This window comes from Cyprinodon tularosa, unplaced genomic scaffold (genome assembly GCF_016077235.1).
Source record: "Cyprinodon tularosa strain WSP-4 unplaced genomic scaffold, ASM1607723v1 ctg168, whole genome shotgun sequence".
Classification (NCBI taxonomy): Eukaryota; Metazoa; Chordata; class Actinopteri; order Cyprinodontiformes; family Cyprinodontidae; genus Cyprinodon; species Cyprinodon tularosa.
The window spans coordinates 752,029-778,154 of NW_024038513.1; the positions used below are offsets into that span (position 1 = coordinate 752,029).

General features: G+C 49.5%; 1 protein-coding gene across 1 annotated transcript in view; it reads right to left on the reverse strand.

Annotated features, from left to right (window-relative positions):
- Positions 1-322: 322 nt before the first annotated feature.
- iqgap3 (IQ motif containing GTPase activating protein 3) overlaps positions 323-26,126 on the reverse strand; it is a 30,866-nt gene continuing 5,062 nt past the window's right edge. The window contains exons 8-38 of the mRNA XM_038281189.1: positions 24,984-25,162; positions 24,823-24,904; positions 20,168-20,331; positions 13,590-13,677; positions 13,345-13,508; positions 12,420-12,580; positions 12,226-12,341; positions 11,984-12,147; positions 11,807-11,897; positions 11,537-11,704; positions 11,317-11,459; positions 10,500-10,670; positions 10,336-10,419; positions 7,350-7,421; positions 7,135-7,204; positions 6,841-7,049; positions 6,499-6,651; positions 6,259-6,422; positions 5,945-6,169; positions 5,738-5,878; positions 3,999-4,083; positions 3,536-3,768; positions 3,298-3,430; positions 2,937-3,039; positions 2,707-2,830; positions 2,539-2,626; positions 2,248-2,460; positions 2,010-2,170; positions 1,811-1,936; positions 1,625-1,733; positions 323-828 (exon numbers count right to left, since the gene is read on the reverse strand). Coding sequence (XP_038137117.1) covers positions 715-828; positions 1,625-1,733; positions 1,811-1,936; positions 2,010-2,170; positions 2,248-2,460; positions 2,539-2,626; positions 2,707-2,830; positions 2,937-3,039; positions 3,298-3,430; positions 3,536-3,768; positions 3,999-4,083; positions 5,738-5,878; positions 5,945-6,169; positions 6,259-6,422; positions 6,499-6,651; positions 6,841-7,049; positions 7,135-7,204; positions 7,350-7,421; positions 10,336-10,419; positions 10,500-10,670; positions 11,317-11,459; positions 11,537-11,704; positions 11,807-11,897; positions 11,984-12,147; positions 12,226-12,341; positions 12,420-12,580; positions 13,345-13,508; positions 13,590-13,677; positions 20,168-20,331; positions 24,823-24,904; positions 24,984-25,162 — 4,298 coding nt within the window. The 3' untranslated portion in view covers positions 323-714. The remainder of the gene's footprint in view (positions 829-1,624; positions 1,734-1,810; positions 1,937-2,009; positions 2,171-2,247; positions 2,461-2,538; positions 2,627-2,706; positions 2,831-2,936; positions 3,040-3,297; positions 3,431-3,535; positions 3,769-3,998; positions 4,084-5,737; positions 5,879-5,944; positions 6,170-6,258; positions 6,423-6,498; positions 6,652-6,840; positions 7,050-7,134; positions 7,205-7,349; positions 7,422-10,335; positions 10,420-10,499; positions 10,671-11,316; positions 11,460-11,536; positions 11,705-11,806; positions 11,898-11,983; positions 12,148-12,225; positions 12,342-12,419; positions 12,581-13,344; positions 13,509-13,589; positions 13,678-20,167; positions 20,332-24,822; positions 24,905-24,983; positions 25,163-26,126) is intronic.

Consider the following 26,126-nt stretch of genomic DNA (forward strand, 5'->3'; position numbering starts at 1 on the left):
AAATCTGGACCAGAACCACCTGTCCAGATGTTCTCGCTCCGATGGAGTGTTCTCTAAGAACGGTCTAATTAAACGTTCCCAGTCAGAAATGTGCTGCGACACAAAAACAGAAAAAAAGATGTTTATTGATGATTAAAATGTCCCATCATGTTAAAGTTGACCAACCAGAAATAAGCAGCTATCAAGTTTTCATAAAACAATGAAATCTGCCCGTCCGAACTAAGCTCCGCCCACAAATCAGGACAAAGCTAATGAGACATATAAAGTAAAGCTCCAACTTGTGTTTTCTGCTCATCCTGGCATCATGTTTAGTAACACAGATAGGAGTGTAGAAGGTGACTGCTCACTGATCAAGTTCTCAGGTGTCCAGGTCAAAATTGTAAAGTGCAAAGATCAGTGGAAGCATGATGCATCACTAAGGTTCATAATGCATAGTGTGGAGTGAATAAAACAAGATAGGTTTATGCACAGATGAGTTATTCTGTTTAAAACTTATTAGATGGAGTGTGAAAGGAGGCAGCAGCAAATGAAGAACACCACAGAGATAGGAGATAAACAGAAGCCTCACTCCGTTATACTGAGGCACACTTAAAAGACAAAAGGATCACAAGAGAGACGTAAATGAAAACAGACGTTCACTTTGATCGACAAACACAAAAGAAGAGCCGGAGGGAGAGGGCAAAGATAGGAGTGAAGACGGGAGTGTTTCCTTGTTCATTTCTTGAAGAACTTCTTGTTCAGGAGGAAGATGAGCAGATTAACGTTGACCTTTGCCTTATCGAACATCTTCATCACGGCCACGCCCTCGTACTGCAGCTGCAGAAGATCCTGAGAAAACAAAAAAAACACCAGGTAGGATTTTGACCTGAGCTGCAAAATTTAGCCCTGATTTATAGTTACAGGCTTCAGGAAGATAACCTGACTCCACCAGATGGATTTGCTCCGCATATCCATTTGGAAACCTTCCGTTGAAGTAATTTTGGTAACGGGCAAAAATACTGGTTAGCTGATTGGCCTATGTTGGTGATAGACGGGCCAAATAAACCAATCAGATCAACGAAGCATATGACGTACTAACAGAGCGACGACGAAAACACAACCACAAGCCAGGCCACTCTTGCCGAAACCAGTCGGGAGAAGAGTAAAAGCATCTTTTCCTCCGAGAAAAGCCTCCAGAGCAGTGTTTTGCTCTTCTTTCAGTGAAGAAATACTCTGTAATTCCGATAAAACTTGCTCGATAGCCACGCTAACGCTAGTTTCATCGGCTGAAGCCGCCATGTTCTTTAGACTGAACTGTCGCGCTTCTCGTTGCGTCACACCTCAACCCGCCTCAAAGCCAACGCTGATTGGACGTTCGTTTGGCGAACGGCTCCAATTTTTCTTTAACGGAGAGTCTCCGGACTGATCTGCGAGTGAAATCTTGAAAGCTCGCGAGACCAGGATGGTCTCACGAGGCTAAGAGGAAGATTCAATGGTTCTAGTTTATTTCAGCATAAAACGGTTTACAAGGTTTTGATGTAAAGAGGAGGTTGAAACTGCTACTGATATCATGCAGGCCTGGGGTCAGGGGTCAGGGCCCGGGGTCAGGGTCCGGGGTCAGGGCCCCTTTCTGGGTTGGCTGTACCTGGTATTTGAGCAGGAATTCTTCCATGGGGACTCCGAGGAATCGGGCCTTGATGCTGAAGCTTCCTTTCTCTGGTCCAGGTGAGATGTCAAAGACGACGTTCTTGAACCTGAAAGTGGTCACATGTTAGAACATATGATGCCCCCCCCGCGCTCATGGTTTTACACGCGTGTCCCGCATGCTCACTGCGTGCTCGGCAGGTCTTCGATCTCCAGCAGCACTCCCTTCTCCTGCAGCCGGGCGGCGCTGTAGCTCAGAGCAGGAAGCTTCTTTTTCCCTTTGCTTTCTGCTGTCTTCTTATTGGCCGATTTACTAAAAAACAACCAACCAATCAGAGCTGAGCAGGTGGCTGAGCGTTGATCGTTTTTTTTTTAACCAATCGTACCTGTTGGTCAAGTTGTCCAGACAGGAAGTGATGTAATGTCTGTAGAAGTCGACCTGCTCGCTGTGGAAGCTGCTCTTCTCCTGCAGACTGCCGAGCGTCTGGCGGAGTTTCTGAAGCTCCGCCCCTCGGCGCTGACGATGCAGGCGCTGCTGCCGGATGTCCTGATGGAGCGAACGGAACCGCTGGAGTTAAGGCTGTTACCTGAGAAACAGGCACCATCACTGATGAAGCCCGTTACCTTGGCTATCATCTGCAGGATCTGGTTCTCGGCTCGAGGCGGCCTCAGAACCCCGAGCGCCTCCAGGCGACACAGACTCCGCAGAATCTTCCTCTTCTTCTCCTCCAGACTCAGGTTGCCGTTGGCGACCAGCGACTGGTTCCTCTTCATCTTCTCAGGCGTCTGAGCATCCTGCCGGGCGCGGCGCTGCATCAGCCAATCGTGACACACTTCCTGTTTGGAGGAAATCGGGGCTAAGCTCCGTATCTGGGCTGTTGGGGTAAAAATAACAGATCTGCAGGTGTTTGTTACCTGGTCAGGTGAGGTTTTTCCTCTCAGCAGATCCCTCAGGGAGTCTCCTGACTGAGTCCTGATGACGTCGATGATCAGCTGTTTGGTGCTGAAAGCAACACAGTAACGATTAAGGTAATCAGAGGAAGCCACCGCACCGAGCTTCCTGCACAGGCCAGGCGGCGCTACCTAAGCAGCAGGCCACGGGCGTCAGGTTTGTCCTCAGAGTCGTTAAAGATGTCAAACTTGTTGGTGAGAGTCAGAGAAACCTCCGTCTTACTGGACTCCGCCCCTGGATCAGCCGCCGTCTCCCCTGAATAATAAGAAAAAAAAAAATCCAACACTAATGGGATCCTGGAGCTGACCCGGCATCGACATAACCGGGTTTAGAAGAATCGGAGAAGCGTGGGCTGCCGTACCCATGAGCTCCTGAAGCGTGGGGACCGGGCCCAGATCATTCAGGATGAGCCTCAGGGGGTCCAACGGGTCCTGACACAAAACCTCCTGGTGCTCCAACAGCAGCTGCAGAGACAGAGGCCGTTTCTCAATTCACTACAACGTGACTCGTGTTCTCGCCAAGTGTGTTCTTGAGAAGAACACAGGGAAGTGTGGACTCGGGGAGAACGGGAGCACGCAGCATAAATATGGGTCAGTTGGAACAGAAGCAGAAAGCACCTGGACGCCATCTGCATGGCAAATAGAACATTGTGGATTTACCCAGACAGGTGTGGTTAGGAGAACCAGCCATCCTGGTCTTGGTTCTGAAAGGTTCCTCCTCACCTTGTGAGTGTTTAGCAGCTCGCTGACAGAGATGTAGATCACAGGCCTGTTGACAATCAGCAGCTCGGAGTATTCGTCCATGCTGAACCGCTCCTCCGGTTCTGGAACGTCGCAGACGCTGCGCAGGAACGTCCTGTCGGACAGAACAGGAGGCAGAATCAGCGGAACCCCCCCTGACTTCTACACTCCAACCGCTCCCAACAGGATCTTTCATCTCATGTCATTAAATGATCTGCACCTGAACTTGCTGTGGGTCTGGGTGATGTACTGGTTCAGGGTTCGGACGTGGTATCCGTCTCCATGAAAGTGTTTGTTGGCAGCGGCGTGCTGCAACATGCGAGCGATGGATCCCAGGATGTGGCGCTGCTCAGGCTGCAGAGTGGATCCCACTGACCGATCCAGCACGTCGAACCCGTCCGGAGCCACGATGGCCGGGTTCATGTAGCGGTAGTACACCAAGTTGCTGACAATCTGCAGGGAGCAACCCAGTTAGAGGTTCAGTTCCTTCATGGAAAGTTTGGGTCCAAACTTCCAGTATCACAGAACCATGACAAAAAGGACTTAATGTAGAACTAGAGATCTGTCTCAGAGGTTAGCAGCACCACATGCTGGATAGAAACTTATTTACCTTTCTGCTCACATAAAATCATGAACCAGGAGGAACTGGGAAGAGTCCAGTAAGGCAGCGACTAGAGACTCACCTTGTAAAGCTCGCTTTCATTGGCTGCAGGGAACTTTGTCTTCAACGTGTCTCTAAGAACTTTTGCTGTGTAACGAAGACCATAACTGTCAAAAAACACAACAAAGGTCATCAAGAAAAAGTCTGAAACCGTCAACCAATCACCAGCAACAGAACAAAAACAGAACCAGGATGTAAACCAGGGTACGAAGGCGAAGGAAGAAATAGACATGTGAGAGACAGAGGATGGGGGTAAGGGAGGACCTAAGGTGCTTGCAGCTCACTCAAGCTTTTTCAAAGCAAACAAATTAGAAAAAGGTGGATTTTTGTTGGTTTAAATTCAATTATACTTTATTAATCCCTGAATGGAAGTTGAGGCCATTTCTTAATTCACTAGAACCTGAGTACAGACTTGTGTCCTCACCAAGTATGTAAAAGAACACAGGAAAGTGTGAACTCTGCTGCATTTCACCTTCTGTTATTAATAGTTTCTAGATAATTATAAATTCTTACTTTTTTCATTTATTGGCAGAATAATAATCACCAAAGTCAGATAAAAACACAAATCATTTGAACATTTTCCCCAAATAGAACAAAAAAATTGCATCAGAGCTAGCGGTACTTCACACATGGCTATGCAGAGAGAGGTCTGCTGCAGGCGGGCTAATGTTAGCCCTGGCCGCTGCGGGCGGGCTAACGTTAGCCCTGACCGCTGCAGGCGGACTAACGTTAGCCCTGGCCGCTGCAGACGGGCTAACCGCTGCAGGCGGGCTAACGGTAGGCCTGGCCGCTGCAGACGGGCTAACCGCTGCAGGCAGGCCAATGTTAGCCCTGGCCGCTGCAGGCAGGCTAACGTTAGCCCTGGCCGCTGCAGACGGGCTAACCGCTGCAGGCGGGCTAACCCCTTGCTCACACTGGCTCCGGTGCGGTTACCGAGCCGACGGAGGCCGCAACTTCTGCACACCCCCTCTCACATCGCCCTTTTGACTACGGTGCGGTGCGGCAACAGGTCCGGAGATTTAACTCGCGAGAACAGAACTTCACTTGAGTTCACGTAACTTCACGCGATAACACGGCCCAAATAAGGATATTTGGGAGAGCTTGTTGCGGATGGCTCCGGCACGCCGCAAGGATAGCTTTCTTGCTGAATTTTCTGCAGCGCCGGAGTGTCTCGGTAACCGCAGACGGGCCAACGTTAGGCCTGGCTGCTGCAGACGGGCCAACGTTAGCCCTGGCCGCTGCAGACGGGCTAACCGCTGCAGGCAGGCCAACGTTAGCCCTGGCCGCTGCAGGTGGGCCAACGTTAGCCTGGCCACTGCAGGCGGGCTAACGTTAGCCCTGGCCGCTGAAGGTGGGCCAACGTTAGCCCTGGCCGCTGCAGACGGGCTAACCGCTGCAGGCGAGCTAACGGTAGCCCTGGCCGCTGCAGACACGCTACCAAGGCTAAAAGATGAGGACCCATAGGAAACCGCAGAGAGGCCCATAACTACAGGAGCTGGTGAACAGGGTGGGAGGTGGGGGGGTGGACATAAAGTAAAAGGAATTGGCGAGTCAGTGGATAGATGAGGACCTAGTAGGCAGACGGGTGGAGCTTTAAGGTAGTTGTTAAAATCGGTGGAGGGACAGGGACAGAGGGAATTCAGCAGAAAGACATACACCAAAGGCAGTTGTTGGATGGACAAAGATCTAGAGGGACCAGGACCCTGACCTAAAGGGGGTCGGCAGATACCGGCAGGGGAGAAGGGAAAGATGAGGACCTACGGAATTTTGTTGAGGTTGGAGGTGATGGCTTTGAGCACACGGTCTGTCAGGTTCTTCAGGTTGATGATGGCGATGTCGATTCTTCGCTGAACTTCAGGATGGGACAGGGCGTCCTCAGCAGAAACCTCGTAGGGTAGAGAGCTGCAGGGACAGACATGTGAGACACTCACTTAAGGGACAGAGATTTCCAGCTGTCTGCGTTCTCACCTCTTGTGTCCAGTCTGGGTCTCAGTCTGGTTGATCCAGGTCTTGTAGACCTCAACTGGGTCCGTTCTGATGTTGAGGGTTTGGTCTAGCAGGACATCTTGTAGAGCTGGACCCAAAGAATCTCGCAGGGAGTTCTGACCCTGAGCGTGGCGGTAAAAGTTCACCAGCATTTTGATGACGGTGGGATTCCCAGTAATGACGTCCTGTGGCTGCTCTACCTTCAGCCTAACCGGAGCACAGACCCATAGATGTGTTTAGGTGCCAGTGACATCCCAGTTTTAAGAAAGGTAGAAAACAACATCACAGGAAGTCACCTTATCTCATATCTCAGCGCCTCAGTAAACAGCTGCAACAGCAGGAAGGCTTCACGGCGATCGGAGCCGTAGTTGAACAGGCTGAACACCACCATCTCCATGAAGGCGGTGGAGCGACTCTGAGGCATCAGGAAGATCACCTGAGCCAGGTAGAGAGGCTGTGTCTGGAACATGGAGAAAGTTCGTTACAACTCCGTACAACATGGCCTGCGGCAGGTAAAGGCATGACGTGTGCCTCACCTGCAGAAGGTAGAAGAGGTGTTGGTAGGCTTCCAGTCTCATCCTCCTGTCTCGGCTCAGGGCTTTCAGTCCTTTGCTTCTCTCTACGTCCATCATGTCCGACAGCAGCTCCTTGTTCTTCTTGGTCAGTTTCTTGCAGTGGGACACAACTTCCTGTTTGGAGACACAGATAAGAACTTGGTAAGATTCTGCTGGGTCTTCGGAAACTGTTTAAAATTGATTATATCTCCTTCCAGCTTTAGGTGGGGTTGCCTAGTCCTGCTCTGGTTTCAGTATATAGTGATGGTTTGGGACGGAGCGGTTCTGTCTGGATGGATGCTAATGCCAGGGTAAGACTCTAACCTGCAGCGTGGCTCTGTTTCGGACCAGAAGCCCGATCTTCAGGTCCATCAGGTCCAAGTCGGTCTCCAGCTGCCGGTTGAAGCGGATGCCTCTCACCACTTCCTCTCGCAGACGCAGAAGCTCCGCCTCCTCTCTGATGTCAGCATCTCCCAGATCGAGCAAATGAAGGAACTTCCTGACCACAGACAGGGGGGGCGTGTCCGAATGCACTGAGAGAGTTTAAGGGGACGAGCTTATTAAGGGGACATGTGTGACACTTAGTTTGGCCAATCAGGTGCAGCACTGTGAGCTCACCTAACATGCGGTACTCATGTCGGGCTCTGTTGGCTCTAAAGAAGGCCTGGATCTTTATCACAGCATCCACCTATCAAAGATCAGGGATCACAAAATGTCACCATGGAGACAACTCTCTAATTGGACGATAAAAGATTATTTAACATTAAGGTAAGTCCTTCAAACCGGTTTTGGATCAGAATTCCAGCTGATAATAAATAAATTAAAAAAATTACGTTCTGTTTGAAGAATCTCAGCCGTGACAAATATCTTCTCCTGACGAGCCACATCTTGACAAACGACTGGATCTAAAGGGGACAAAAAGGAGAGATTGGTTTTCTCCTTGATTAGATCGGTCAAACAGGATTCAAATATGGAGTCTGCAAAAACCTTTCTCTACTCCACCAAAAATAGTCAGGTCATCCGACCCTTTTTCTATATTTATGCTCTCGTAAGTTTCGGCTGCTGGAAGACATGGGGACCACTTTTCCTCATTCTGCACCATTCTATCTCTACTCTCAAATTCTGCAGTATTTGTTAATGCAACACATCACTTTAGTTTCGTTCTGCTTTTTCTCATCATGGTAGCTTCATTTGGTCAACAACAAAATGCGAGCAAAAATTGTCACCGCAACCTCATCCAGGAAGAGCGTGTGTAGCCAGGTTTTGAAATGACAATCGTTATTAGAACATTTCCTTAAAATGTTTGAAATGAAAAAAAAAAAAATCAATTGATTTTATTTTGAAATAAATAGTTCATCAAAGTTTATTTCATGCAAAAGAAATAAACTTTCGTTAAAGGGAATTGTTGGCCTGGATGAAGAGACGAGGTGCTCTGGTCTCCTGTAATGGGGTCGAGGTTGGAAAGATAGCGGGAAGGAATCAACTCAATCGCTCAACTGTAGGTTTTTCAAAGCTGAACTTTGAGTTCACCTCCTCTGTTTAAGGTTGTTTTTTCTTTCTTAACACAGATGGCTTCCCTTACCTTCAAGTTCCTTCAGCAACAGGAAACCCTCCATGAATCCCTCTCTCCATCCCAGCCTCTGACTATGTACCTCATTTATGTTATCTAGTAGCAAGATTTAAAGTAATTTAAAGTATTCAGGATATTCAAAATGTAGGCGTGCTTTGGTGATATCATGGTCACGGAGATGGATCTAGAGTTGCTAGACATCAAAGAGGAACAGGTTACGTTAATCGAGTTGGCAAAAAGACCAATTAACCTTTCGTCGTTGTTGTCCATTGTTGTTGTTCCTTGGTTTTTTTAAAATGGCGCTCCCCGGCACCGAATCGAGAAGGACGACCACACAGACAGCTGCAAGGGCTTACCAAGGACCAATCACAGCTGCTTTTTGTCTGCGCACTTCCACTTGAGGTCTGCGTCGGTTTGCAACCACCCGACACGTAGTCTGGATTTTTTTGGGGCGCGTGACAATGGTTGCAGAACCTCTGCGTGGGGGGGCGTGGTTGCGCACAGAGACAGATTTGACGGTTGCAGAGGCTATTAGGGGTGTAAATAATTGTTTTGTATCGATGCATCGATCCAACAGCCGACGATCTGATGCATCGATACGTCCGCAAGAGAATCGATTCATGTTTTTTTTTTCCTCCGGTCTATTTTTATACATTTGCTCCTGGGCGTAATTCTCCCTCCCGTGCTGCGGTGGCGCTAAACCTATTTTGCACTCCTACCGCGCTTCCTGGTTATACTCTTACAGCAGTGTGTTGCAGTGAGCTTGATGCAGACATTTTTGATTTATGCTCAATATTGAAGCGTGGTCTGCGCTACACGCTGTGGGTCTAGATACGGCCGAGGCGGCGAGGAAGTGGGGGCGAGTTTAGTCCGACGACGGAGGGACATGAGGGCCTAAAAGAGCGGAGATCCAGGTGGAAAAAGGGTCCCAGCGTTCTCGTGCACCTCACTCTTCTAGCGGGTCAAACTTCACGAGTTGTTTTCCGCATTTCGGTCATAAAAACAAAACAAGCCGGCCTCCTGTCTGCGGCACTGTTTGCGGTCAGCTACAGCGGAGCGTCTGTGGAGGGGGCGGGACGTCTGGAGCCGAGGTATTGAATTGCACTCATTTCACTGATTATGTGCAGTATTTTTTGATGCAAAGCCTTTCAGAATCTATAACGCAGGGGAATTATTATTTTCAGTGAATGAGGTTTTAATAGTAATAGGTGGAGTAAAACTTTTCTACTTCTGTTATTTGCTGTTGTTTCTAAAAAAAAAAAAATGCATAACGATATTACAGCTTTCATTGATTTATTTCAAATTTGAAACATTGTCTAGCCTGTAAGGGGTTAAAAAAAATAAAAAAAATATGAACCAATAAATCGAATCGTATCGTGGTGTATTCTTGAGTATCGAATATAATCGAATCGTTGGGCCAGGAAATCGATACTGAATCGAATCGCCATGATGGGTGTGATTTACACCCCTAGAGGCTATGTGTCAGAAGCATAAATTGACATTTAGTCCTGGACGCGGGCGACCCAGGTTCAAATCTGGCCTGTCTCTCCCTCTATCTCATACCCCCTTTCCTGTTAGCTTACTGTCAATAAAAACGAGCCACTAGTGCCGTAAAAACAAAAAAAAACTAAAAATACAAACAATAATGGATATTCAAAGTTTGGTTTTTCAAAGTTAAAACTTTTTCTTTCAGATTTAAGAAGTAATTACAGATGGTCAGAAGAAGCAGATTCTATGATAAACGTCGCCATGAGCCTGCGCTCAGGGCAGTAAATCAAGATATTACACATACGAATCCTCTCTACGCATTTGCAGATCTCACATGGCAGAAGTGCAGCAAAAATCACGCGTAAAGAGAGCCGACCGAGAAACCGCTCGACTTCTCACCAATGATTTGTCTATATTTCTGGCTGTTGAAGCGAATGTGCTTCAGACTTAAGTGACTATGTGTTTTTACAGACCGATTTACACATTTGTAGATCTTGATACACGTTTCCAAATCTTAACACATATTTGTAGATCTGAAAACAGATTTGTGGATTTTTTTTTTTTTTACACATTTGTAAATCAATTACACACAAGTTATTTTACACATTTTGCAGATAATTGTACAGACAGACAAAATCCAAAACTGTGCAAACACAAATCTAGATACAGACACACAACTCTCCACACACATTTGTAAATAATCTGTTTACTGAAAGTCTGCTGTGATTGAAGTAAAAAAAAGAGAGAAAAACATTGTTTACCTTCACAACAGACCTCCAGTTGCTGTAGAGGTACTTCAGGCGCCGCCTGTACGCCCTCTGCTGGATGAACCTCCTCCAATGAGCCTGAAGGACACAGAGAGGTGGTGGCGGTGCGGTGGTGACATAGGAGCAGCCAAGTAACTTCCGGAACCATCAGCACTCACCTGGATGGTGACTACAGCAGGAGTCTGACTGATCAAGTACCGCCGTCGAACCTCCAGCTGCTGTCTGACCAGGAAGCCCCGACAGTGAGCCTGCAGACGAACAATCAGGGCCCCACTGCTCTGCCAACGGACTTTACGACTGTAGGAAGTAGAAACGCTGCTCACTACTGCCTGCAGAGGGCGACAACATGATTTGCTCAATACCCTAACAAATCATCACCAGAGTCTAGTTTTCTCTTAACACTGAGCCGTGGACAGACTGCGGTTGTTGCAGGACATTAGCTAGGGCCCTATAATTTCCGCAATCACGGAATTGCGAACAGAATCGCGGAATTGGCAAATTAACGCGGAATCTAGTGTAAATGCGGAATTTATACATTTGAAATGCAATTTTGTTTTTGTGTGGGAGAAGAACGTACGTCGGGGGGAAATGCACACCGGGGGACGCAAATCTGGGCGACACACTCTGTCCCGCTCCGTCATTTCCGCTCACCCTCCCCCATCAAAACATTGAAAAAATGGCGAAGCGGCTCTCCACAGCTCCGCTTTCGGCGAAAAGGTTGAGAAACACGACCCTAAGCCCCGAGTACAGAGCCGAGCAGTTCCCTCGTGACTTTTACGTGTCGGGTCAACTATTGTTTTGCAAGTTTTGTCAAAATTCCATTGATTGGAAGCACAAAAATACATACATAAAACGGAAAAAACTGAATTTTCAAAAATTAAAAAGGAAAAAACAGAATTTGGGAAAAAATAAAACGGAAATTGGGAAAAAATAAAACGGATTTTATAGGGCCCTACATTAGCTCTGGACTCCCACCTGGATCTCCTGCGGGCCGATAAACAGTCCGTGATGTTTGAATCCGTTCGGTTTCTCCCAGCTTCCCTCCAGAGTGTTCAGGTGGAAGTAATAAAATGATCCGTCCGCCAGCTGGACTCGAACCCATGGACTCCGATCGTTACCTGAACACGCACACAGTAAGATCATCTATGGATCGCCTCAGTCCTGCAGGATCACAGCGCCTCCTTGTGGCCGTTACCTGAGCGTGCCCTGTCTGTGATCAGCGCGCTGAGTTCTCGCTGGTAATCGGCGGCGCAGTCTGATAAAACTCCTCGCAGCTCCAGTTCTGGCAATGACAGAACACGTAGAGTCTGCTTGGCCCGGTTCTCCTTCACCGCCTGGTTCACCGCCGCCACCGCCAGGCACACTGCGGGGACAGCAAACCGGGTCAGTCGACTGAAAACAGACGCCACATACAGACGACAACACGTAAGATCAGACGGTCGGTCATCTTTCTGAATGGACTTACACTTTAGGGCTTTCTGGCTCTGCTGATTGGCCAGCTTCACCTCTTCCTGGATATCAGCCAACCACAGCTCAGCTCCCAAGTCTCTGCTCATCTGCAGAAGCAAGGCAGCAAAGATTTTAGATCTGTTTTTTTTGTAACGTTACTGAGGAAGACGTTTTGATCAGAGCGGGTTGATACCTGGACTTTCTGCTGTCTGGATCGGGTCAGCAGGGTCAGGTACCTGCAGGCGTTGGCAGGCAGGACCTCCTCCAGACCACAGGACGGCAGCATCAGAGCAGACGACAGCTGCTGGACGTCTCCCCTCATCACAGCCTCATTTATCAGGCCGACCGCCAGGAGCTCTGTCACACAGGTAGGCACAGGTAACGTGATGCGTCTGCGTTAGCGTGTTTGTTGGTGTGTAGTTGTGTTGTTCGTACGCTGGTGTTCATTCTGGGCTGAGCCGTTCACCCGGTTGATTCCTTCCTGCAGCTGATTCCAGGTCAGCAGTCCTCGGCCGAGCTGCTGCTTCATGTCCAACAGGAGCTCAAAGTACCTGATCGAGAGAGACCACATCGTCGTCATCTCGTCATCAGGCAGAGTTCAGGGACAGGTAGCGACAAACACCTCACACCTGTCCATGAGGGCGGGGTCTACATCACAGAGTCCTGCAGAGGGACTGACCAACGAGGAGCCGAACTTCTGCACATGTCCCGCCTCCAGACGCTGATTGATCAGAGCAACGGCTGACAACATCTCCACAGCAACGAAAAGCTCTTCCTGATATAGCTCCCCCTAGAGGAGAAAACAGGAAACACACCTGCGTGAACGAGAGGCGGTTCGGAGGTGATGGATGAGCAGAAAGCGACGCCGCAAAATATGGAGAGAAATGAAGCGTCATGACGTAATTACATTGCGTGGCCGCCATGTTGATGGCCTCCTTTACCGCTGCTCAGACTACCGCGTACTGTAATTCTATTAGATGAGCCATCGCATGATATATTTACCTACTGGAAATTAAGTTGGAAAAAAAAAAATTACCAATTCAAGAAAAAAAAGGTAGAAAAACTAATTGAAAAGTTAAAAATTAAAGTTAAAAAGTTAATAAGTCTAGTTAACAATTACATTTTTTAGTTTATAAACCTAAATATAAGTGCCAGTATCAGCAGTAATGCCTCTAAGGTTATGTTGTACCGAAGGAAAAAAGAAAAAAAAAAAGTTTCTTTCACTCTCAGAGTGTTTCTCATGAGTTTCTTATAGAAGCACTTTTGTTATTTTTCTTAATTTATTCATTGGCGTTTCTTGTTTTTACATTGAGATTAATTTTTGCAATCAAAATATCCATATTTTTTTTATGTTAAAAGGTAATAAGATCTTTTCCTGGATTTCACTATTTGCTTGAAATTTTGACTTTCAAAGTTTTTCACTGAGCTCCCTATAAAGGGTTAGTTTTATGTTAATTATCTGTCTACATCCACTTTACCAACAGTTGTAAAACTGACTAAAGATGCAACAGAGGCCTTTGCATACGGTTACCTGCTGGTTTCAGGTGTGTTTACCTCAGCAGTCCGGCTCTGCAGCAGCTGCAGCTCACGGTGGTAAAGCGTCGCAGCCGACGGGAACACCTCAGGCAGCTGCAGGTCAGAGTTCATCAGGCAGCTCACGGTGCGTCTGGGGTCGTCTCCACGCAGCGACTCGTTGACGCTCTGCACCGCCATGAGCACTGAGACGCACAGACAAAAAAAAAGTTTGGTTTTCTCAGCCAGAACAGAACCTGAGGAGTCCAGCCGAAGGAAGAACTTACCGTTCGTGGCTCTCTGAGCTTCCTGGTTGGCAGCGGAGATGCTTTCCTGGAGCTCGGTTGGTTCAAGAGGATCCACAGAGCCCTGGTCCTGGATTGGATTTACAGCAGACCAGGAAGTTTGAGGTGAGGCACCCAGAGAGCATGTAAACACAGCAGGAAGCAGGGCAGGAACCACAACAGGAAGCAGAGCAGGAACCACAGCAGGAAGCAGAGCAGGAACCACAGCAGGAAGCAGGGCAGGAACCACAGGAGGAAGCAGAGCAGGAACCACAACAGGAAGCAGGGCAGGAACCACAGCAGGAAGCAGGGCAGGAACCACAGCAGAAAGCAGGGCAGGAACCACAGCAGGAAGCAGAGCAGGAACCACAGCAGGAAGCAGGGCAGGAACCACAGCAGGAAGCAGGGCAGGAACCACAGCAGGAAGAAGAAAGGCAACCACAGCAGGAAGCAGGGCAGGAACCACAGCAGGAAGCAGAGCAGGAACCACAGCAGGAAGCAGAGCAGGAACCACAGCAGGAAGCAGGGCAGGAACCACAGGAGGAAGCAGAGCAGGAACCACAACAGGAAGCAGGGCAGGAACCACAGCAGGAAGCAAGGCAGGAACCACAGCAGGAAGCAGGGCAGGAACCACAGCAGGAAGCAGGGCAGGAACCACAGCAGGAAGCAGAGCAGGAACCACAGCAGGAAGCAGGGCAGGAACCACAGCAGGAAGCAGGGCAGGAACCACAGCAGGAAGAAGAAAGGCAACCACAGCAGGAAGCAGGGCAGGAACCACAGCAGGAAGCAGAGCAGGAACCACAGCAGGAAGCAGAGCAGGAACCACAGCAGGAAGCAGGGCAGGAACCACAGGAGGAAGCAGAGCAGGAACCACAACAGGAAGCAGGGCAGGAACCACAGCAGGAAGCAAGGCAGGAACCACAGCAGGAAGCAGGGCAGGAACCACAGCAGGAAGCAGGGCAGGAACCACAGCAGGAAGAAGAAAGGCAACCACAGCAGGAAGCAGGGCAGGAACCACAGCAGGAAGCAGGGCAGGAACCACAGCAGGAAGCAGAGCAGGAACCACAGCAGGAAGCAGGGCAGGAACCACAGCAGGAAGCAGGGCAGGAACCACAGCAGGAAGCAGGGCAGGAACCACAGCAGGAAGAAGAAAGGCAACCACAGCAGGAAGCAGAGCAGGAACCACAGCAGGAAGCAGAGCAGGAACCACAGCAGGAAGCAGAGCAGGAACCACAGCAGGAAGCAGGGCAGGAACCACAGGAGGAAGCAGAGCAGGAACCACAACAGGAAGCAGGGCAGGAACCACAGCAGGAAGCAGGGCAGGAACCACAGCAGGAAGCAGGGCAGGAACCACAGCAGGAAGCAGGGCAGGAACCACAGCAGGAAGCAGGGCAGGAACCACAGCAGGAAGCAGGGCAGGAACCACAGCAGGAAGCAGGGCAGGAACCACAGCAGGAAGCAGGGCAGGAACCACAGCAGGAAGCAGGGCAGGAACCACAGCAGGAAGCAGGGCTGGGACCACAGCAGGAAGCAGAGCAGGAACCACAGCAGGAAGCAGGGCAGGAACCACAGCAGGAAGCTGGGCAGGAGCCACAGCAGGAAGCAGGGCAGGAACCACGGCAGGAAGCAGGGCAGGAACCACAGCAGGAAGAAGAAAGGCTACCACAGCAGGAAGCAGAGCAGGAACCACAGCAGGAAGAAGAAAGGCAACCACAGCAGGAAGCAGGGCAGGAACCACAGCAGGAAGAAGAAAGGCAACCACAGCAGGAAGCAGGGCAGGAACCACAGCAGGAAGCAGGGCAGGAACCACAGCAGGAAGCAGGGCAGGAACCACAGCAGGAAGCAGGGCAGGAACCACAACAGGAAGCAGGGCAGGAACCACAGCAGGAAGCAGGGCAGGAAGCAGGGCAGGAACCACAGCAGGAAGCAGGGCAGGAACCACAGCAGGGAGCAGGGCAGGAACCACAGCAGGAAGATGATAGGGAACCACAGCAGGAAGCAGGGCAGGAACCACAGCAGGAAGCAGGGCAGGAACCACAGGAGGAAGCAGGGCAGGGACCACAGCAGGAAGCAGGGCAGGAACCACAGCAGGAAGCAGAGCAGGACCACAGCAGGAAGCAGAGCAGGAACCACAGCAGGAAGCAGAGCAGGAACCACAGCAGGAAGAAGAAAGGGAACCACAGCAGGAAGCAGGGCAGGAACAAGGCAGGAAGCAGAGCAGGAACTACAGCAGGAAGCAGGGCAGGAACCACAGCAGGAAGCAGGGCAGGAACCACAGCAGGAAGCAGGGCAGGAACCACAGCAGGAAGCAGGGCAGGAACCACAGCAGGAAGCAGAGCAGGAACCACAGCAGGAAGAAGAAAGGGAACCACAGCAGGAAGCAGGGCAGGAACAAGGCAGGAAGCAGAGCAGGAACTACAGCAGGAAGAAGAAAGGGAACCACAGCAGGAAGCAGGGCAGGAACCAAAGCAGGAAGCAGGGCAGGAACCACAACAGGAAGCAGAGCAGGAACCACAGCAGGAAGAAGAAAGGGAACCACACCAGGAAGCAGGGCAGGAACCACAGCAGGAAGAGGAAGGGGAACCACAGCAGGAAGCAGGGCAGGAACCACAGCAGGAAGCAGGGCAGGAACCACAGCAGGAAGCAGAGCAGGAACCACAGCAGGAAGAAGAAAGGGAACCACAGCAGGAAGAAGAAAGGGAACCACAGCAGGAAGCAGGGCAGGAACAAGGCAGGAAGCAGAGCAGGAACTACAGCAGGAAGCAGGGCAGGAACCACAGCAGGAAGCAGGGCAGGAACCACAGCAGGAAGCAGGGCAGGAACCACAGCAGGAAGCAGAGCAGGAACCACAGCAGGAAGCAGAGCAGGAACCACAGCAGGAAGAAGAAAGGGAACCACAGCAGGAAGCAGGGCAGGAACCACAGCAGGAAGAAGAAAGGGAACCACAGCAGGAAGCAGGGCAGGAACCACAGCAGGAAGCAGGGCAGGAACCACAGCAGGAAGCAGAGCAGGAACTACAGCAGGAAGAAGAAAGGGAACCACAGCAGGAAGCAGGGCAGGAACCACAGCAGGAAGCAGGGCAGGAACCACAGCAGGAAGCAGAGCAGGAACCACAGCAGGAAGAAGAAAGGGAACCACAGCAGGAAGCAGGGCAGGAACCACAGCAGGAAGAAGAAAGGGAACCACAGCAGGAAGCAGGGCAGGAACCACAGCAGGAAGCAGGGCAGGAACCACAGCAGGAAGCAGAGCAGGAACCACAACAGGAAGCAGGGCAGGAACCACAGCAGGAAGCAAGGCAGGAACCACAGCAGGAAGCAGGGCAGGAACCACAGCAGGAAGCAGGGCAGGAACCACAGCAGGAAGAAGAAAGGCAACCACAGCAGGAAGCAGGGCAGGAACCACAGCAGGAAGCAGGGCAGGAACCACAGCAGGAAGCAGAGCAGGAACCACAGCAGGAAGAAGAAAGGGAACCACAGCAGGAAGCAGGGCAGGAACCACAGCAGGAAGAAGAAAGGGAACCACAGCAGGAAGCAGGGCAGGAACCACAGCAGGAAGCAGGGCAGGAACCACAGCAGGAAGCAGAGCAGGAACCACAACAGGAAGCAGGGCAGGAACCACAGCAGGAAGCAAGGCAGGAACCACAGCAGGAAGCAGGGCAGGAACCACAGCAGGAAGCAGGGCAGGAACCACAGCAGGAAGAAGAAAGGCAACCACAGCAGGAAGCAGGGCAGGAACCACAGCAGGAAGCAGGGCAGGAACCACAGCAGGAAGCAGAGCAGGAACCACAGCAGGAAGCAGGGCAGGAACCACAGCAGGAAGCAGGGCAGGAACCACAGCAGGAAGAAGAAAGGCAACCACAGCAGGAAGCAGAGCAGGAACCACAGCAGGAAGCAGAGCAGGAACCACAGCAGGAAGCAGAGCAGGAACCACAGCAGGAAGCAGGGCAGGAACCACAGCAGGAAGCAGAGCAGGAACCACAACAGGAAGCAGGGCAGGAACCACAGCAGGAAGCAGGGCAGGAACCACAGCAGGAAGCAGGGCAGGAACCACAGCAGGAAGCAGGGCAGGAACCACAGCAGGAAGCAGAGCAGGAACCACAGCAGGAAGCAGGGCAGGAACCACAGCAGGAAGCAGGGCAGGAACCACAGCAGGAAGCAGGGCAGGAACCACAACAGGAAGCAGGGCAGGAACCACAGCAGGAAGCAGGGCAGGAACCACAGCAGGAAGCAGGGCAGGAACCACAGCAGGAAGCAGGGCAGGAACCACAGCAGGAAGCAGAGCAGGAACCACAGCAGGAAGCAGGGCAGGAACCACAGCAGGAAGCAGGGCAGGAACCACAGCAGGAAGCAGGGCAGGAACCACAGCAGGAAGAAGAAAGGCAACCACAGCAGGAAGCAGAGCAGGAACCACAGCAGGAAGCAGAGCAGCAACCACAGCAGGAAGCAGGGCAGGAACCACAGCAGGAAGAAGAAAGGCAACCACAGCAGGAAGCAGGGCAGGAACCACAGCAGGAAGCAGGGCAGGAACCACAGCAGGAAGCAGGGCAGGAACCACAGCAGGAAGCAGGGCAGGAACCACAGCAGGAAGCAGGGCAGGAACCACAGCAGGAAGCAGGGCAGGAACCACAGCAGGAAGCAGGGCAGGAACCACAGCAGGAAGCAGGGCAGGAACCACAGCAGGAAGAAGAAAGGGAACCACAGCAGGAAGCAGGGCAGGAACCACAGCAGGAAGCAGGGCAGGAACCACAGCAGGAAGCAGGGCAGGAACCACAGCAGGAAGCAGGGCAGGAACCACAGCAGGAAGCAGAGCAGGACCACAGCAGGAAGCAGAGCAGGAACCACAGCAGGAAGCAGAGCAGGAACCACAGCAGGAAGAAGAAAGGGAACCACAGCAGGAAGCAGGGCAGGAACAAGGCAGGAAGCAGAGCAGGAACTACAGCAGGAAGCAGGGCAGGAACCACAGCAGGAAGCAGGGCAGGAACCACAGCAGGAAGCAGGGCAGGAACCACAGCAGGAAGCAGGGCAGCAACCACAGCAGGAAGCAGAGCAGGAACCACAGCAGGAAGAAGAAAGGGAACCACAGCAGGAAGCAGGGCAGGAACAAGGCAGGAAGCAGAGCAGGAACTACAGCAGGAAGAAGAAAGGGAACCACAGCAGGAAGCAGGGCAGGAACCAAAGCAGGAAGCAGGGCAGGAACCACAACAGGAAGCAGAGCAGGAACCACAGCAGGAAGAAGAAAGGGAACCACACCAGGAAGCAGGGCAGGAACCACAGCAGGAAGAAGAAAGGGAACCACAGCAGGAAGCAGGGCAGGAACCACAGCAGGAAGCAGGGCAGGAACCACAGCAGGAAGCAGAGCAGGAACCACAGCAGGAAGAAGAAAGGGAACCACAGCAGGAAGAAGAAAGGGAACCACAGCAGGAAGCAGGGCAGGAACAAGGCAGGAAGCAGAGCAGGAACTACAGCAGGAAGCAGGGCAGGAACCACAGCAGGAAGCAGGGCAGGAACCACAGCAGGAAGCAGGGCAGGAACCACAGCAGGAAGCAGAGCAGGAACCACAGCAGGAAGCAGAGCAGGAACCACAGCAGGAAGAAGAAAGGGAACCACAGCAGGAAGCAGGGCAGGAACCACAGCAGGAAGAAGAAAGGGAACCACAGCAGGAAGCAGGGCAGGAACCACAGCAGGAAGCAGGGCAGGAACCACAGCAGGAAGCAGAGCAGGAACTACAGCAGGAAGAAGAAAGGGAACCACAGCAGGAAGCAGGGCAGGAACCACAGCAGGAAGCAGGGCAGGAACCACAGCAGGAAGCAGAGCAGGAACCACAGCAGGAAGAAGAAAGGGAACCACAGCAGGAAGCAGGGCAGGAACCACAGCAGGAAGAAGAAAGGGAACCACAGCAGGAAGCAGGGCAGGAACCACAGCAGGAAGCAGGGCAGGAACCACAGCAGGAAGCAGAGCAGGAACCACAGCAGGAAGCAGAGCAGGAACCACAGCAGGAAGAAGAAAGGGAACCACAGCAGGAAGCAGAGCAGGAACAAGGCAGGAAGCAGAGCAGGAACTACAGCAGGAAGCAGGGCAGGAACCACAGCAGGAAGCAGGGCAGGAACCACAGCAGGAAGCAGGGCAGGAACCACAGCAGGAAGCAGGGCAGGAACCACAGCAGGAAGCAGAGCAGGAACCACAGCAGGAAGAAGAAAGGGAACCACAGCAGGAAGCAGAGCAGGAACCACAGCAGGAAGAAGAAAGGGAACCACAGCAGGAAGCAGGGCAGGAACAAGGCAGGAAGCAGAGCAGGAACTACAGCAGGAAGAAGAAAGGGAACCAGAGTAGGAAGCAGAGCAGGTACCACAGCAGGAGGCAGAGCAGGAACCACAGCAGGAAGAAGAAAGGGAACCACAGCAGGAAGCAGGGCAGGAACAAGGCAGGAAGCAGAGCAGGAACTACAGCAGGAAGAAGAAAGGGAACCAGAGTAGGAAGCAGAGGAGGAAACAGAAAAGGGAGCAGAGGAGGGAGAAAAGAAGGAGCCAGAGGAGGAAGCAGAGAAGGAACCAGAGTAGGTACAACCCAGAATGTGTTAAATACCAAAGCCTTCTGCTGGCGATCCATCAAAAGCTGATCCAGGTACCAGGGGCCGTTTTCAGCACGGAGGCCCCTGAGGGCCAAACATGGCAGCTGCAGCGCAGCAAGCAGAGAGAGTTCATCTGCAGCATCCAGAGCTTCATCCACCTGCTCCACCGCAGATCGCACTGAAAAACACCCCAATGAGAGTCAGAGACGAGGAGGACCTTGTGATCGGACAGGGGCCTCTGGGGGCCCCATGATCACCACAACAGATCAGCCATATGAAGACGTCTTAATCTGGTCTGGAGGAAAATTCCAACAAAGGCGCAGTGATTGGTGGAGATGAGAAATATCTGCTTAGATGGACGGAGGCGGTTCCTGCGATCTGGTTGATGTGGCGTCAGAAGTAGAAGATAACCGAAGTGTCCCATCGGTGGAGGGAGACAAAGCAAAGGTTTTGATGTAGAGACTGAAGTTATGAGCGGTTTGGGTCCAGAATGACGGAGGAACGACAACGGCGGAGGACGCTTAGTGCATCCACGATTTTATCTGTGATGCATCCGATTCTGGTGGAGTTAACTCTGCTGGCATGTAGAGCCTAAATAGATGGAGGCCAGTGCCACAGCATCACCAAGTCTGTGCCTAGATGAAAATGTCGCCAACTGACAAGGCTTCACCCACTGGCCTCCATCACTTCCTGTGTGGAGGAGTTGAAAAATCTTCCTCTGTGATATCTGTGTGTTGCGTAAAGGCCAGCATCACTCTCCATACTTCAATAAGCTAAGCTAGGCTAACCTAGCAATCACTTTTTGGCGTTCTAACCACAACTTCACTAATTCCATTTCTCAGTTCACTAGAACATGACTACGGACTCGTGTTCTCGCCAAGTTCCTGAGAAGATTACAGGAAAGTCTGAACTCTGGGAGAACGGGAGCATGCAGAATAAATCTGGGTCAATTGGAACAGAACCGTACCGATGACATCACCACACGCTCGGCTCGTCTGGAGCTGCATTTCTCTTCCTGTTATTAATAGTCTCTAGTAGGGATGGGACGATTTATGAAAACCGTCCGAACCGTCTCGGTTCGGTTCGCGTGTGTTGCGTTCGGTTCAGGCGCTGCTCCTTTTTCTCATAGGCGAAGCGTTTACACTCCAGAGCAGAAGGTGGCGGTACTGCGACCAAAGCCAACCACCAGTAGTAAACAAGAAGAAGAAGAAGCGAAGCAGCTTAGCCGGGTGTAGCAGAAAAAAATCAGTTGTTGCGGAGAATTGTGTGGGAATGGCGAGTGGGAAAGAACAGGAGTTGGAAGACGCGCCAGCAGCACTTTATAGGTCTGCTGTACGGGACCACTTTGCATTTAGAGCAGTGGTTCTCAAACTTTTTCTGTCATTCCCCACTTTGGACAAGGGGGAATTTTCAAGCCCCGCCTGTCCCCATCGCCCCAACAAAATGCTAATGAAATATGCAACAATCTTACAATGTTCCAATTTTATTTAAGTAACAAGTAGAATCTAAATACAAACTATCTACATCAAATAACAGCAAGCTCAAAAATAAAGAAAATAAAAATGCAGCTGTGTCAAAATTTGTATCAAGCTCAAAGATAAAAAAAAATTAAAGTTCCACTCTGCAATCTGTTAATAAAAGAAAAGAAGTGAAATCCATCTGGCAAGACAGGTCTATTTATCCCTGCATTAGTGGCTGCAATGAGCCTGTTTTGCATTGCACAGTTTCTCAAAACGGGGATGCAGGCTTGATACTGCCACTCTCAAGTCATGCTCAATGTTCAGCTGAGATCTGTATTTTGTTTTCAGTGAAGCAACAGCTGAAAAGCCCATCTCACAGAGATATGATGTGGCAAAGAAGAATGCACACAGCTCTCTGCCCGATGAGTGGATACTCCCTTTTTAAACGTTTTCTTTTTTCCCTTGTGGTCCACCAAGGAGCCTACAAATCACGGTAAAACATGAACATGTGGCTGTGTGAATCAAACGCCGTTATTTATTTAAAGCTACAGTGTGTAATAATTACAGGGATATACAGTCAGAAATGTAATATATTATACATAACTATGTTATTTATCATCATCTACGAGCTCAGCCTCTTAACCTTAATATTTGCGTTGCCTTAGAATTCGTTATTTATAATTACATAGGAGCGGGTCTCACAGCCATGGAGGCAGACATCTTTGCGCTACGGCAGCGCAGAGCCAACAAACTAGCGATTGCGAGATCGGCAAAACGTCACAACGATGTAGAAAAAATAACGGGTATATTTATTATCTTAAGTCTACATGAAATCTATACCCTAAACAGACTAATGAAATACTATCTGTAAAATTATCTATGTAAACAAACCTCATCACTTGAGAAGGTAGGTGATGCGGACGTCGTGGAAGACATTTTGTCCCGTAACGCTCGCCGTACTGTTGGGGGGGAGAAGAGGTGGGAGGGGAGATGTTCATGTTGCTGCAGTCTGCAGTCTGACCGCTAGATGTCGCTGAAAGTTACACACTGTAGCTTTAAGATAAAATATTTCAAATTCAGTTATTTATGATCAACCTGCGCCGTCTGACTGCAGCGCTGACAGGGACTCCTGCGATAGCGGGGGAGAACGGGGTTGGGACGGAGGAGGCGCCCCACGGCAGCATCTGCCGCTGGAGGACAAGTAAAGGAACGATACGTGCTTTCACGCAAGAGTCTCCAAAAGTCGCTAGATTTGTCGCTAGTCGCTTTTTTTGAAAAAGAGTCGCTGGAGGGGTCTGAAATGTAGCGACAAAGTCGCTGAGTTGGCAACACTGGGGCGCGAAAGTTTATTCCGTTACAAAAAATATGTCGACGTCACGTCAATCATTATTTTGGCACTTCAGTTCCAGGTGAAATTTTTCTCATATCTAATGTTCTTTTAATTAGACTGCATGTAGGCTAGTAATGATTACTTTGTGGGTTTGATTGGTCTAAAAAGCGGCAACATACAGCTATAAGGACAGTTTGCTCTCACACGTTCTACATTTATAGTCACACAACACACACACACACAAACCGGAACTTGGCGCGCCCCACCTGTCACGTCTCAATTCCCCACCAGTGGGTCGCGCCACACACTTTGAGAACCACGGATTTAGAGTGACCTACGATGACGGCAGAAAGAAAGTGGTGGATAAAAGTGCAACAGTGTGCAAGCATTGTGCAACACGTTTTGTTTATGCTAACAGCAACATGACCAACATGTCAGGCTAACAATCAACATATACCGAACCGAACACAGTGACCACGAAACCGTGAACCGAACTGTGGATTTTGTGAACCGTTCCACCCCTAGTCTCTAGATAATAATAAATTCCAACTTTTTCATTGAGTGGGGGAATAATGATTAACACAGTCAGATAAACACAAATCAAATGAACATTTTGCCATATAAAAAAAAAAAACTCCATCAGAGCCAGCAGTACTTCACACACGGCTATGCAGAGAGGGCTGCTGCAGACGGGCTAACGTTAGCCCTGGTTACTGCAGACGGGCTAACGTTAGCCCGTCTGCTGTAACCAGGGCTAACGTTAGCCCGTCTGCTGTAACCAGGGCTAACATTAGCCCGTCTGCAGTCACCAGGGCCAACATTAGCCCGTCTGCAGGAACCAAGGCTTACGTTAGCCCGTCTGCAGGAACCAAGGCGGGCTAGCCCTGGTTACTGCAGACAGGCTAACGTTAGCCCTGGTTACTGCAGACAGGCTAACGTTAGCCCTGGTTACTGCAGACGGGCTAACGTTAGCCTTGGTTCCTGCAGACAGGCTAACGTTAGCCCTGGTTACTGCAGACGGGCTAACGTTAGCCTTGGTTCCTGCAGACAGGCTAACGTTAGCCTCTCTTCCAGTTATTAATAGTCTCTAGATAATAAATTCTTTGGTACCATTTGCTGACAAATATAAGAGGGATTTCGATAGTCTTTTTTTATTTATTTACCGTCAATTTATTCAAGTGTTTTTTTTTACCCACAGACAATCGCTAAAGGCAGGAAACACTTCAATCCCTGTAATTAGCTTCATTGAAGATATAGTGAATGATTCTTAAGATCAATTTAAAGAACATATCGATGCTCTCTTCTGGAAAAACTCGCCTATGTACACTGGAAAAAATGAAAATCTATATAAGTCATTTTAAGTTATTCTACATAAGTGCAACTGTTCTTGGATTAAAGAGGCAAAAGAGACATTTTACCAATGGAGAATAAGACAATTTACACTTAAAATAAGAACATGCAATTGCATTGTCTTATTTCAAGTGCATGTTATCTAATTATCTTATTTTACGAATAAAATACTCATTCCATTGGTAAACTATCTCATTTACCTACTCAAAATAAGGGTAAATACACTTAATTTAAGGAATTTTTACTTATTTCTAGATCGTTTTTCAAGTGTAACTGAGACGGTCGGATCCGCCGCTCTCTGCATTTAAGCCTGTGACCCCAAAAATAAAAAACAAACAGAAGAGCAATCCCCTAAAATATATATTATTACTTAATTTCATAGAAAGAAAAATTATCCTACAAAATAAAAGCTTCAATACCACAAAATATCCCATAAACATGAAAATGCAAACAAAATTGACAAACTAATTTAACAAATGATTTAAGAAAATCGAGTAAAAATGAATGAAGCTGATTGCTGCTGACTCACCGTTGACGGTTCTGATGTGTTCCTGGATCTCCCGCTGACTCAGGTACTCCTCGTACATGTCCTTATCCTCTGAGGCTCCGCGCTGACACAAACAAAAACAAAGATCAGAAAACAGCAGCTGACTGGACGAAGGAGTCCGTCGCTGACCAATCAGAGCTAACCTTGCAGGCTGCTTGCTCAGCCTTCCTCATCTTGGCCTGCTTCAGCATCTCCTGATAGATGCTCATCAGCGCCTCCTGCAGGTCAGAGAGCAGAGCTGCAGGATTCCTCAGAGCTGCAGCCGTGATGCTCACGTCGCCTCTGTCCACCGCCTCGTTAATGGCCACTACAGCTGCATGCACTGATAATGATAAGAAAAAAACTTTATTAAGTGTTTCAAACAAAGTGCAGAACAGTAAAGGGTAAAAATTGTAAAACAAAAATTAAAAAACAATTTAAAAACTGATAAAAACACCAATGTTAAAAAACAACAAGTTTAGGCTTCTTTAGTTTGGCTTTAAATCCTCTGAGAACAATCTGCTGAATGTCTAGATCAGGGATGGGCAACCCGCGGCTCTTTAAAGCCGGGCATTAGGCTTGTCCCGATCCGATCCACGTATCGGATCGGACGCCGATATTGGCAAAAAAAAAAAAAACGTATCGGCAAGGCATGGAAAAATCCCGATCCAGTTTAAAAGAAAAAATCCGCTCCGTATTTTCCAGTTAGGCCGATTGAAACGATCCATTCCACTATTTTGCGGAAGTGTTCCCTAAATCTGGTTCATATTTTCCAGCACGCCATCAACACACCCACAGGTCTGTTTGCGTGTGTGTCCCAGCCTAACCATTTAAACGGCCAGGTGAATTCGAAGAGAGCGGTAAAAATGTCAGCCGAGTGGGATTATTTTATCCTGCAGGACGAAAAAGACGAGGTGGAGTGCAAAACATGCCACATTAAAGTCAAGCGTGGTGGTAAGGCTGTGAGACAATTTAACACAACAAATCTGATCAAGCATCGAGCGAAATATCATCATGAAGAACATCAAGAGTTTCTAAAGAAAAAAAAGGTCAGAAAGGTCCTACACAACTAACTCTAGCAGATAGGGATGGGCGATATGGACTAAAAAATTTATCACGATTTTTCACGAAATTTCTAGGTTTTACCACGATAACGATAAGTGACGATAAAAAACAAAACAAAAACACAATATCAGCCTAATGTATCAAACAAGCCTGAAATATGAGAACAAATTTCACATTTATTTAAATGCTACACAGCAAATATAACTTGGCTTATAAAAGTTGCAAAGTAGTGCAACTGTAAA